Raw genomic sequence first — 14223 nt, 5'->3', positions numbered from 1 at the left:
TCCCAAAGGGGAGAACCCCCAAAATCCAGCCTACAGGATCGAGATGATTTTCTCTCACCTGTCCCTGTGGGTGCCCTGTCAAGGTTAGAACTGGAGCTATGTGGGACCGGCATATTCTCAAGCACCGATGAGAGAAGCTGAAGGAGCGAAGGAGCTGCAGCAGACACCAAAGCAAGAGGGACTCTGCCCTGTTAACATGAGCAGCAGCTTGCAGGTTCACCTGCCCAGAAGCTGGGCTGTGTCCAGTGGCTCACTCCAGGAGAAGTCTGAGCATTCTTTTTTTCTTTTTTATTACTATAGGATGGAGGATGAAGCCGTCCTGGACAGAGGGGCTTCCTTCCTTAAGCATGTGTGTGATGAAGAAGAAGTAGAAGGTGAGCTTGCTGGGTCTGGGGAAGTGTATATTCCTATCCATATGTCTTTGTAAATAATAGCACTCATGCATTTCATGTATCTTATAATTTTGAAGTTAAAAACCCATGCCTATCTGTGGAGTTTCATTAATCTCCACATTTTGCTTCAACACAGAGTAATTCTAAGAACTTCCATGGACCATCAGGATCTGAATCAGTGTTGTGTCCCGCATGGTTGACAACAACAAAAAAAAGGTCTTACTTTGAAGCAGGTGCCTATGTTAGCTGTGCCTCTCTGTCAGAAATAAATATTTTGCCAGATAATGTTAACCACCTTCCAATGACTAATTCAAGGAAGCTGCTAGATTTATATAAATGTATTTGGCAGTATCTTCTAATATTCTTTCTTATAGCCTGCAGGGTAGAAAAACAGATGTTGCAGAGAGAGAACGATACCATTACTGCAGGAAACATGGGGCTAAGCTGAGGAGATAAAGAGTAGTAATTATGGATGTGTCTCAGTTAAGAAAAGATGGACAAGCATTTTTTACTTAAAAAATCTCTAGGACCTCTTTTATTAATGTTCTCCAGTGCCAGTTGAAAATCAAGCAAGAGTTAAATTTTAGCTGGTGCTATGGTGCTTTCAGTGTGCCATGTCTTCTCTTGTCTCTTGACTTATCAATGATGTGGGAATAATACTATTTATTTGACAGTCATAAGGCAGGGCTTAATTAATATTTATTAAAATAATTATGTGAAGGCGTGACAGGTATACAACATTTATAATGACAGTTTTAAAAATAATCAAGGTTCTAGACAGTACTCATAAAGTTAAGTAAGACTTCCTGGTGAACCATGTCTTAAATTCTGCCCTTTAAAATCACCTGAGAAGGAATTCTTGTGTATTTTGGAAACTCCAGTCTGATGGGTACCATTTGGTAATTACTTAATGCCTACCAAAGACTTGGACCGGAGGGGTGGTGGAGTTGGGTAAAAGAAGGTGGGTACTGTGTGTTCTGGAGTGATTCGTCAACCAGACTGAACACCAGGTCCCAGGCAAGTGACACTCTTGTGCCACCTGGGATAGTTTGAATAGTGTGGCCATTATGTTTCCTAGGTAAGTTTCTTCTGACCCTGTAGTGCTGCAGTGTTGGTTCCCCCAGCCCCCCATCTCCCCACTTCCCACATGTATACTCTTGCGACTGACTAATAAGAATTTGATGCCTACGTTTCTTAGGAAAAAGGAAACCACAATATTTTCTTTCATATTGTTTTATGGGTTCCTTGCACTTTTACAACATGACTGTGGGAAAATGCCAAGTTAGTGAAAACAAAATAGTAAAACTTTTGTCTGAAGATTCTTGTAACCCATGCTGCTAAGTCTTCATTGTGGTGACTCTGTCACTGTCCCAGTGTCAAAGGGGAGATAAGAATCTTAAAGTTATAGCATATGAGTATAAGAAATATTGTAGGAATGAGCAAATAGCCTATAATATCAGGACAATTAAAGTAGAAAAATCAGTGAGAAAGCTTGGGGGTGAGATGTGTACTCTGTGTGTGTGTGTATGTGTGTGTGTGTATGTGTGTGTGTGTGTGTATGTGTGTGTGTGTTCCTTGAGAATAACCTTCTAGCTAAGTTCACAGGAGATGTAAATCACCTCTTGAATTTGTAAGGTCTATAGGATTGACAGCACTCTACTGCAGTACGATATTGTACATGGGTTTCTTAAGGCTTTGACTAAGAAGTTTTTCCCTTGATTTTTAAGCACAAAATTAAGACAACACTGTAATGAATAGCACACAGATCTGTAGCTGGGTTTCTTTATGGAGAAACAAAAAAGGCAAAAGGTAGAAATTTCTGTAAAATTGTCTTTGTGACGACTCAACTTGCCACATGGATTTTGTGTATTCTCCTATTCTGGTAAGACTTCTATTTTAATGATTATCTTTCACATTGAGTGGAGCTTGGGTTGATTACATTTCTTTCAAAGCATGTTTAGCTAGTTGCCTGTGGTTGAATCCTGAGGCGCTGTAGGATGGTTGCTTATGGCCATTATTTGGTGGAGAACATCCAACAGTATGGGCTCCTTACAGTAGAAGTCATGAAACAGTAATTAGGAACTGTTGTTTCTAGTTCAGTGCCCTCCCAGTTGACCCTCCCATTTTCTCACCTGGCTTCATCCATTTTCTCACCTAGCACTTAAATTTTGTAGTAACTCTAGGTGAAAGTGTAAAGAAGTTGAAATGGAGATGGGCTTGATGGCTTATTCATGGTCCCAGTGGTTGAGAGAGAAGAAACAGATGACTTGACTGTCAAGACTTCTAATCAAGATTTTGATGGGAATGTTTTCCGCAAGGATGTGAGTCTATCTCATATTTTTAATTGCATAGAGAAAGAGTGTACTTGAAGGAAAGCAGACTGTTATTTTTATTACGAAGTAGCTGAGTTTCTGGTACATTCACGGTGGAAGTAAGTGCTCCAGGTTTAAGGATCAGAAATTCAAAGGGCAAGGAGCTGAGGGGCTTCGTTCCTTAAGCATGTGTGTGGTGAAGAAGAAGGAGCTGGAACACCTAGCGTTTCTGTTATCAAACGTGCTTCCTTTTATCCAAGTAGTTATTTCCCTTGCTTCTTGGATAAACATGGTTGAAGTATATTGCAGCACACTTGGCAAAAGTGAACTTAAGATAAAACTTTGTTTATTTTATTTCATTTTATTTTTAAAGGAATTCCTTTATTTTTAATTTTTATTTATTTATTTATTTATTTATTTATTTATTTATGGCTGTGTTGGGTCTTCGTGTCTGTGCGAGGGCTTTCTCTAGCTGCGGCAAGCGGGGGCCACTCTTCATCGCGGTGCGCGGGCCCCTCACTATCGCGGCCTCTCCCGTTGAGGAGCACAAGCTCCAGACGCGCAGGCTCAGTAGTTGTGGCTCACGGGCCCAGTTGCTCTGCGGCATGCGGGGTCTTCCCAGACCAGGGCTCGAACCCGTGTCCCCTGCATTGGCAGGCAGATTCTCAACCACTGCACCACCAGGGAAGCCCAAAACTTTGTTTCTTAAAGTAATTTGCACAAATAAGATGCACTCCCATTAAATGATTATTAGGGTGACTTCCAGTAACTCTAGTTACCGTGAAATGTTTATGCTTTTAAAATTCTTCTTAAGGTCGCTCCGTTTGGGGTGACTGGATTCAGCTCAGCCTGAAGGCAAGAAGAGTCAGATGCTCCCTGGTAGTTCTTTCTAATGCTGTAGCTCTGAGCAGCGGAGACAGGCTGAGATTTCCAACTACACCCTCAGTTCACCTGGTTCAACTTTACTCTCAGTGGGTGGTGTGACACTTAATCCACATTCTAAAAACTCAATAGAAAACCATCAGCTGCAAAACTCACTAAGAATAGGGTGAGTCAGAAGAGGAGTCATCTTCTGTTTAAATAATGAATTTATCTATGTGAGATATATAAAGACCTAAAGCTCGTTTTCACATAATTTGCCTCATGTGCCTTTGTGTTAATGGTTTAAAAAGATACTCTTGAGAAAAGAAACTGTGTTGAATTTAATCTTTAAAATAAAGAGAAGCTTGTATGTCTGTTCTTTCAGTGGTTACCTTCTACTTTGTTTTGTAAAGCTAACATTTTTGGCATAGAGTAGTTACTGTGGATAAACTCATTTAAAATTTGTAACATTTCAGATATCATATTTGTTTCTGTACAAAAAGGCTCCCACGCAGACATTTCCACAGAATTGGTCTATAGATGACAAATTGACATTACTGGAGTGACCCAGAAATGCCCACTATGAGGAACAAGACTGATTTTTCACTTCAAACACACTTAATGGAAATTGGCAAACTTTGTTGGGTGAACCGAGGTTGAGATAGGAAGAAAGATCCCAGGTAGCTTTTTCTAGGGGAAGAAATTCTATGGATATTTTATCCGTTATAAGTCAGCCAGGATTTTAGATCTGTATGATATAAACAGATTACTTAATATTCTCATATTTCGCAATAGGGGAAAAAGAGCAAACTCCACCTTATCCTTGAGATAAGGCCTTGGCTCTGCAAGGCTAGGTAACTCCCCAGCAAGCCTTGGCAACACTGACTTCACAAGGAGGGGCCTTTTCTTAACATCAAGCCTACCCAGCAACTCAGGAAGCATAAAGTACAGCAAGACAATATTGGCTGAAATGGGTCTGCATTTCTGAAGTTTGATCGGTGCTGTAAATGCCATTATGATATATTGTGGTGGTTTTCCTCTTCCATTGAAAACCAAGTCCAAAAGGAAGTGTGCTCCCATCTGTCCAAATGGGAGAATAATTCTACAAATTCTCATGTCTACTGATGGATATTAAGAGAGAGAGTATGGTTGAAAATGCATGGAATTTACAGGAAGGTTATTTTTAGGGAAATAAAAGTAAAAAAGTTGGACAGGGTCTGGAACAAAGTAGACATTCACTAAATATTTTGTTAAAAGAAAGAATGAATAAATGAATGTGTAAATAAACTAAATGAAGCATACATAGAATTACTTTATATAGTCCTCTAAAATTTTTGTTTAATTTTTTTTAGTTAGAAACTTGGTTCTCTTACTTCTCTTAGTCAAATGAGATGATATAGTCTCTGATGATCCTATGTTTGCTATTAATCCCGTTTGATTTTGCAAAGATCATTGATATATTTATATCATTTATATTGATAAGAAAAAGAAGCCCCTAAAACACCTCCACCTTATTCTTCTTCCTTCCTTCCTCTGCTCTGTATTTTGAGGAGAGAGACTAAAATGATGAAACGGTGGCTTTTGTATTTTTGGAGGTCAGGATTTCAACATTTTACAGACATGAAATCATAATGACTTAAACCTATTTTTCACTAGAGGATATTGTGATGATGTATTTATGTGTATTGGAGGAGGTAGTATTCTAAAGAAAAAGTGGGGCCTGGTGGACATTTGTTAATAATTACAATGGTCAAAAACGTAATTGCCGAGAAGGAGTGAATGAAAACCTATCGGCTGGGAAGGGAGGGGCTGAGTCCAAGCTGGCGCTATTCTGAGCGCAGGATGTAAGTGTCCGGTTGCATTTTGCTGACCTCCTCTCTCCTGTTCACTCTAATTGCTCCGAAACAGTGTGTACAGAGGAAATACTTGGGCAAATATTGCTGAAGGAAAAGCCTTCTTGAAAGAAACAATGTATCCACACGTTGGAGAGCTTGAAGGAAATGCGGTGAGGTGTTTAAGGGTTGATGCTTGAATAGCAACTTGGGTTCCCAGAGCAGGTTGAGCCCACGCAGACCTTTCCCAGTGTCCTGCTGCTTTCTCCTTGTGGCCCCAGCTGAAAGCCTGCCAGAGGGCCTAAAGCAGGCAATACTTAGCTCTCTGACACCTCCTGCTGTGTCAGTGACATTAAATATTTGTATATAGAGTTCTTGGATGATAATTCCATGGGTTTTTGAAACTGGAATCAGACATCCCTTCCTAGAGTTTTCCAATTGTAGAGAATTCCCTGGTAGTGTAGTACGGGCTAAAGCCCTCTGGAAGTCACTTTCTGTCCTAGGTGACTACATTCTTTTATGGCAAGAGGTGTACAAAATTGAACTTGGTACTTGAGTTGTGTTTTACAAGGATTCAGACATTCTGAAATAATACACTTGGAGCACATTTTGTCTATAGTTGAGTTTCTTTTTCAAAGCTTTGTATCTGCTCATATTTTTGAGACATATTATTTCATATTTATTTTTGGGAGTCTCTGTCATTTGTGTTATTCATGTGTTGTTAAAGCAGAGTGGCTAAGCGTCGGTTTGGGAATAAAAGTTTAAAACTTGCTGTATTGCTGAAGCATTGCATAAATGAAGGATGAAACTTAGAGTTTGGAGTTTGAATTTCTCAGTTCTGTAAAATGAGAATAATAGAACATGCCATTCACCGTAGAACTGTTTAAATAATTACCAGAAATAATGTTGCTGCTGTACCTGGCATTAGGCATAGGAGTGCTTTATACTATACCACTGTCTGTCCTTTTGCTTTCTGATTGATATAGTCTCACCAATAATTTTTTTGTTTTTTTTTTTGGCGCATTGTGGCTTGTGGGATCTTAGTTCCCTGACCAGGGATTGAACCTGGGCCCACAGCAGTGAAAGCACAGAGTCCTAACTACTGGACCACCAGGGAATTGCCCTCACCAATAATCTTCCATGATGATTATCATTCCAAAAAATTCGAACTGACCGAAATGATGTTTATTATTTGCTTAATTCATCTTAGCAAGGCATCTATCCCTTGCCTTCCTAATAACCACGCTTACCTACTGCTTCTTGTATTGGAAAAGGAAAGCTAGAAAGGTCAAGAGAAGTTTCCTGAGGCCTGGTGTTTATTCCTCTTTGGACTCATTCTGATTCCCTTTAAGCTCTGGGCGTGAGATCTGATTTCCATGGTTAGACTGCTCGGATAGACATTACCCCTAGTTTGTGAAACTGTCTCCTTTTCCAAGAAGAGACACACTAACTGTAATTGCATACGGGGTAAATTACAAATGCATGCCCATTGTCTAATAAAGCCTGCAAGGTACTTTTTCTGGAAAACAAATTTAAGTGTATGATATTTTCCTACCAATGAGGAGGATTCAAGGGTCTATTATATATGTAATATGTATAAATAAATAAATAAATAAATAAATAAATATATATATATATATATATATTTTTTTTTTTTTCTTTTTTTCCCTTCCCTGCTCTGCAGCATAGACTAGGGTAATTCTGTCCCCTACTGGCTGTTATGTAATTTAGGTGCCAATTCAATGAGATTATTCAATAGTATAGAAATAATACTAAGTATTCAGACCTGAGCTAAGTATTTCTCCATTTTTATCATTACAAAATTCAGAATCACTGGGAGAATTGAAAATTGGGACTGATGAGGGAGAGTAGAGTAAGAATGGAATAAAACTGAATAAAGCTCAGTTGAGGCTCTCCCGTTGCTCCGGTGAGCATACTGGTGGGATTTAGTTTTGTTTTGTTTTGTTTTACTTTTTTGGCTGATAGCACTTAGGGGACTGAGGTGAGAGCCTGCCATGGCAGGAGTTCACAGGAGGTTCCAAATATTGTACCTCTGAAGCTGCTGATTGCCAGGTGGGATGAAGGTGAAGGGAGGGAGGGTGGTGAGTGACATCCATTGAATCAGCAGTAGAGGAGACTTAAATAACTCCCTTCCCTGAATAGCTGCAAAAGCTTTTAAATCTGGTTAATTGTTTTTACCTTTCTATAGAGTTAGAATTACAAGGCAGCTATCCTAAGTGTTATATCGAACATGTTCACCTTTCTTGATACTCTGTTGACTTTGAAAGGAGAACAGACTTTACTTAAACCTCTCCAGACGTGATTTTACCAACTCTTTTCATGGTGGGATACTCAATAACTTTTACAAGGCCAAAACTTCTGGAAATAAAAATGAGTGTTTGAATTTTAGTAAAATTGGCCAACATATCAGCTTTAGAGGGCCAGAATCTCACATTTATGGATTAGTTAAATCACCACCCTACTCTCCAGATGATTATTAAATTTTCAACATGATTCTATCCCTGTTGAAAAATAAAGACAATGTCTTGGATGTTAAATGAAAGCTCACAGTCAAATCCAATGGATACAGGTATTTGGCAAATTCAGTCGGTATCTGGATTGAGATACTTTTATTCAGTCTGCTGTGGGTTAAAGAACATGGTGGGGAACCAGGAGTCTCAGGACCTATTTCTGTTCTTGGCTCTGCCCTGCCTTACTGGGTAACATGAGGCCAATCATGTTTGTGTGGTTATGTTTCCTTTGTACAGAGTGCAGTTAATAACCTATCTTCTTATCCACCTGCTAGAGATGCTCTAAGGATTCTTGGATAACACCAGAAAAATACTTTGATATTTGCAGTAAGCCATTGACGAATTACTTAATTTCTGAATCTCAGTTTTTCATACAAAGAAACAGCATTGGCGCTTCCTTATCTCCTAGTTTTGCTAGGGATATAAGTAAACTAATTTGAAATCCCCAGAATGAACCCTGTAAATTTAAGATGTTATCTTCCTTGGTTATATTCCTTGCAGGTGATTTATCTTTGTGCTTAACACTTTCTCACTGGTGCTTGCTGTGACTGCAGAATGCTTTCAGACTAAAGCTAGTACTGATATCTGGTGATCAACAAATTAGTTGATTAATATCTATGTTAACTCTTCTTATTAACTCTGATGGACAGTGCTTTTATTAGCTTTTTCTTTAAGCTTATCAAAATGGTAACCAACAGTTGCAGATATATAAGCTCTAATATGTTGCTTTTTAAGGCTCATATGTATCATTGAAAGTGATAATATATTCCAATTAGGGACATAATTAATGTGCGGTCAAATAAACCAGTCATTAATTAAGGACACAAGGTTGTTTGATGTGATAATTTAGAGAGTGTATCATGTAGGTGGGTGAGTTTACATGGGAAACCAAGGTATGTGTCTCTCATAGAGTGACATTAAGTTGAGACCTAAAGGGTGAAGAGGGTTAGCTAGGTCAGGAATGAGGGAAGCCTCCCAGGCAGGGTGTGTGAAGGCCCAGTGGTAAGAAAGAGGTAGGCCTGTTTGAGAAGTGAAAATAAAGCCCATGTGGCTAGACTACATGAATAGGGAGAGAGTGGCCTGAAGTGGATGGAACCCAGATAATTATGGCCTTTTATACTATGCTAAGGATTTAGGATTTTATTGAGGGTGCACTGGGGAGCCACTGCAGAGGGTTGTAAGCAGGGAAGTGATAAGACAAAATTTGCATTTTAAAGAAGATCTCTTTGGGGCTTCCCTGGTGGCGCAGTGGTTGAGAATCTGCCTGCTAATGCAGGGGACACGGGTTCGAGCCCTGGTCTGGGAAGATCCCACATGCTGCGGAGCAACTAGGCCCGTGAGCCACAACTACTGAGCCTGCGCGTCTGGAGCCTGTGCTCCGCAACAAGAGAGGCCGTGATAGTGAGAAGCTCGTGCACCGCGATGAAGAGTGGCCCCCACTCGCCACAACTAGAGAAAGCCCTCGCACAGAAACGAAGACCCAACACAGCCATAAATAAATAAATAAATAAATAAAAACCAAAAAAAAAGAGGTCTCTTTGGCTCATGGGTGGAGAGAGCATCCCAACAGGGCAAAGATAAAAGTGGAGACACTGTTGCTAAGATTCAGCTGAGAGATGATTTTGGGTTAGAGTAGAGGGACAAAAAGATGGGTTGAATTGCCAGGACTTGCTGATGGACAGATGGGTGGGTGGGGGTGATTGCTTCTGGATTTCTGCTATGAGCAGAAGTTTGGGAGACTTACGTGTCATTTGTACGATGGAGAACACTGGAGGAATAGTAGTGGAGGATGGTAGGCATTCAGCTTTTTGAGTCCCTGTGAGACATCCAAGTAGAACTCTAAAGCAGGCACTTGGCTACACAACTGGAGCCAAAAAGAAAGGGCAGGGATGGAGATGTAAGTTTTGGAATCCCAGGGAGATAGCCAGCATTTCAAGCCATAGGAATGGATGACATTACCAGGGGGAGAGAATAGAGTGAGAAGAGGACTGGCCTGGGCTCTGCTCTGCCAACCTTTGGAGACTGAGAAGGAGCAATCGTAGAAGCTGGAGGGTAACCAAGAAAAGGGTGTGTCTGAGGCCAAGAGGAGAGCATTTTCAGCGGGGAGCCAGTGACCGACAGTGCTGAGGGCTGCCTGGAGTCAAGTAGATGAGGAGCGAAAAGGAACCAGTGGCTTTGGCAGAAAAAAGTGCTTGGTGGCTTTTGTTAGCAATCTGGGTGGCATGGTTAGGAAAGAGTCAAATCGGAGTAGACTGAAGCATGCCCAAAGAGAAAGCTATCATCCTAAGAAGTGGCGAAAGGACCTGGAGAAATAGTAGAAAACTTTTGGCCTTTCCGCTATGTGCTCCATTACACTTAACCAATTAGAATACTTAGGATTCTTATAGAATTTTTAGAGCTAGAAAGGATGTTAGAGAAAATGTAGCTCAGTGTTCTCACCTTACACATGGAGAGATGAGCCTTGGAGAAGGTAAAGTGATTTGCTTGCAGTAACGCTGATAGTAATTGGGAATAACTAGGACAAGGAGGCAAGCTTCTTGACTTTCCCAGGGCGGTGCTCATTCCAAAAAAGTGCGCTTGAAGTCTGGTTCCTCTGGAGCGGGAAAGGAATTTAGAAAAGGAGGTGGATGAGAGCTTAAAGAAGCGCCTGGAAGAATAGGGGGTAGAAGGAACTAACTGGAGAAGAATAAAAGGTGTTGGGAGAGCTTATGAAAAGGTGAGAGAGAAAGAAGACAGAAGCCTGGCTGGCCTCATTGTTTGCATGACTGCAGATGCTCGTGGGAGGGCAGATGTCAGAGCCAGAACGTCTTCATGTTCTGGGGCCGTTTATGGTACTAAGGGTTGTGGATTTAAACTTGTCACTCTCTGGTTATAAGACAGAAACATTTTCAAGAATTCCTGAAAAGAATTTTCAAGAATTTTCAATAAAATTTCAAGAATTTTTGTCTTCTAGGTAGTTGCTAACTTGAAAGGCCTAATCGATTACCTTTTCCCCCCTTGGCTGTATTTTGCAGACAATGGAAAATGGGGGGTAGGGTGGGGGACTGGTACCATGGTAGTAGGAAAGTAGGAAAGGAAACCTTATGTAACCAGGAACATCAGGAGTCCCGGCCTCTATGTCATTAATTATTTGGCTTTAGTTTTTTCATTGGTACATGAAGAGGTTTAATCAGGTGATCTTTAAGGTCATTTCAACTCTAAAAGTATGATTATGAGCTGCTGTGTCAGTGAATGTTGTCCTCTTTTCTGGGTGCATGTGGAAAACCATAGTCATGAAGATTCTGGGATTGGGCTTAACTAGGCTAGTTTAAGTCTCTCGAAGCACTTTCCCTAGTTCTTGGTCATTGTTTTAGCCCCATGGCATTATCCACATCTCATTTACCTATATACAGGTATGTGAGAGGAAGGAATTATGTGAACTAATATTAGTGATACCTGATTAGCCGTGAGTGCATTGACTATATGGTGGATTATCTGTCTATAGCGACTAAAGACCACTCTTCCTATTGCCCAGCCAGGGCTTAGGCCAGTGCTAAAAGGGAAGCCAGAATAGAGTCGGAGATGAACAATGTGGTTAGAATGAGAGTGTGAATGTGTGCATTTATGTGTCTGTCTAAGCTGCCTCTCTGGCTGCAATTGCAAATCCGGTTATCAATGACCATTGGATTAGCCATTGTTTTCTCTCTTCCAGTCCCACTTGCCATTCAGTTGTGCAAATGGTGACCACAAGAGAGATAATGGAAACTGTCAGTTCTCTGTGTTTGGCTCACAGGTGGATTTTGTCTGACTGCATGTGTACTGCACATTAAAATGCTCCAGCTCTTTCGGGGTTCTGGGGTGTCAGGATGAGTCAAGGGTTCATCTCTTCCTATTGGGTGGCTCCTCTTTGCTCTTAGCACTGCCCTGCCTGGCTCTGGCCTTCCCAGGCCTTTTGGCTCCACTCTCCTCTGTGCTGTCAAGTGAAAGGACAACAGACCTGAGCCCTGGGGGTTGGCACTCACAACATGAAAGCTCTGGGGGAGACCCTCCCAGAGCAGGGTGGAGATGGCAAGGCATTTGTTCCTGGGCCGGCTGAGGGAAGATTGAGGTTATGGAAGGTATTGCCTCTGCTGCACAGTTAAACTCTGCATAATGACTAAAAAACAAATGAGGGACGAGTTAGACTTGATCTAAAGTTGGCTATTTTGTCCTGCTCAGAGTGAGTGTTCTGGAGTGCCTTAGCTGGAGAACAGAGAGTGTTCACAAGTTATTATCTGGGCTCAAGGGGGGTGGGAAGGAGGAGAAATAGTACTTTGTTTCTTCCCCTTTGGAAATAGGAGGGAGATATAAGAACAACACTTACCTTTGTGCACCAGACACATTGGAAAAGACACTTTACTGACACTATTGGATTCGGATTGTCCATAAAAATGCCTAACTCTCTCTCTCTATACATAGAGATTATATATATATACATATAATAGAACATAATATAATATATATATAAATCTCAATATAAATGTATAGCTGTAGGTATAAGTATAGATATTTTATATCTATAGATATGAATATAAAAGAGGTTTTGCTAGAGCAAAGTTAAAACTACTTTGGAGAAGCAGCTTTTTAGAGATTGTGAAGCACTTCAGGAGCTGCAGTTTATAAATGATAAGGTGATGTTTAGTCCTGTTTATTCATCAAGGTAGGTTCCTGTAGTGCCTTCAAGTGGTTGTTCTGGCCTAGATAGCTTCAAATAATGAATGATCACTGAGGATAATAAGGTTGCATTTCTTTAAAAAAATACTCACTAATTCAGACTTCACACGGTGCTGGTTAGTTTAGCTTCTGTTATCAGCTATTATTAATGGAAGCTGTAATGGAAACTTAACTTCAGTGTGTGGTCATAGGGTCCTCACCTTTACCTAAAGACTATGATTAGGACTGTTTTGCTAAACATGAGCACTTATAAGGCAGGTGCAGAAGTTTCCTGAGCTTTAGCTTGTCCTTTAGGATGAGAATTTAGCTAAGTCACCATAAGCTCATCTCCTGTTTGAGACCTTTTCCTTGTGCTGTTTGTTCTTGCCTAGAGATTGTTATCATCATCATGATTATCAGCATCAAATATTAAATATTAAAAGTACTGTGCTCAGTAAACACCAGGTAACAAGCTAAGATTTCTTATCAGTCTTGCTTGGGGGAACCCCAAGTTGCCTTAAGGATTACTGGGAGGCTTTCAGTGAACAAAATTCCCATGCAGTTCAGTGGGAAGAAAAGTATTTCCCTGGTTTTCATCACTTTTACTATTTATTTACTTGCATGCCTGCTCCTAAGTGTAATTGATAGCATTAATAATAAAATAGATTACTAATCAGCATTCAAAATGGTGTATAAATTACATATGTAGCATGCAATTACCTATTAATAAACACATGCATTATTATTTTTATTCTATGTGAAAAGTTGCCCCTATCCAAAATACAGAAATAAAAATCATCCCTTGTCCTGAGTAGTGGTGTCAGTTTGAAGTGTGGACCCTCATGCAAACATCTAACCAAGGGCTGACTTACCCTCTGTTAACTGCAGAATTACATCATGCCTTTCAAAGTGAGTATTCTTTTCATGAACTGGTATTTATGCTCAAGTAAATTAGCAGTGTTGCTTTGATTATTTCTTAATAGAACTGGTTATGGACACTCTTATGGGTTTGTGAGTAATACACTAGCAAGTTATTTATTAAAGTATTTAGGATTAGACATACTGATCTATTTCTTATTATATGAAGTGCCAAACGCACAATGTCTGTGGTGTCTGGACTTGATACTATGATTCTGTTTAAGGTTTCTTATGCATGTACTTCTAAAAAACCTTCACGATTCGTTTTGGTCCAAGAAGTAAAGTCTTCACAACATCTTTTTAATAATCTATCACTCATCCAGGGTCTTTGCCTCCTCTTCCAACAGTGTTCTTTTCATAATTAAAAAGAAATAATACGTATCTCTTAAATTTGCCTCCCTCCCCTATATCCCCCTTGGCAATAGCTACAACATGTTTTAGGCGTCTTGGCATAAGACCAGGTTACTTTATTTTTTTAATTATTATTATTTTTTCTCCTTTCTTCTCTTTTTTTTTTTAACATCTTTATTGGAGTATAATTGCCTTACAATGGTGTGTTAGTTTCTGCTTTATAACAAAGTGAATCAGCTATACATATACACATATCTCTTCCCTCTTGTGTCTCCCTCCCTCCCACCATCCCTATCCCACCCCTCTAGGTGGTCACAGAGCACCGAGCTGATCTCCCTGTGCTATGCGGCTGCTT

The 14223-nt window shown here is 40.2% G+C and overlaps 1 protein-coding gene across 3 annotated transcripts in view; it reads left to right on the top strand.

Annotated features, from left to right (window-relative positions):
- The window catches only part of SLC4A4 (solute carrier family 4 member 4), a 347003-nt gene that overhangs the window by 55875 nt on the left and 276905 nt on the right, over positions 1–14223 (top strand). For all 3 annotated transcript variants that reach the window (XM_057546346.1, XM_057546345.1, XM_007193578.3), the window contains exon 2: positions 301–374. In XM_057546346.1, coding sequence (XP_057402329.1) covers positions 302–374 — 73 coding nt within the window. In that variant the 5' untranslated portion in view covers position 301. The remainder of the gene's footprint in view (positions 1–300; positions 375–14223) is intronic.

Source organism: Balaenoptera acutorostrata, chromosome 5, assembly GCF_949987535.1.
Source record: "Balaenoptera acutorostrata chromosome 5, mBalAcu1.1, whole genome shotgun sequence".
NCBI lineage: Eukaryota > Metazoa > Chordata > Mammalia > Artiodactyla > Balaenopteridae > Balaenoptera > Balaenoptera acutorostrata.
This window is presented reverse-complemented; position numbering and strand designations above follow the sequence as displayed.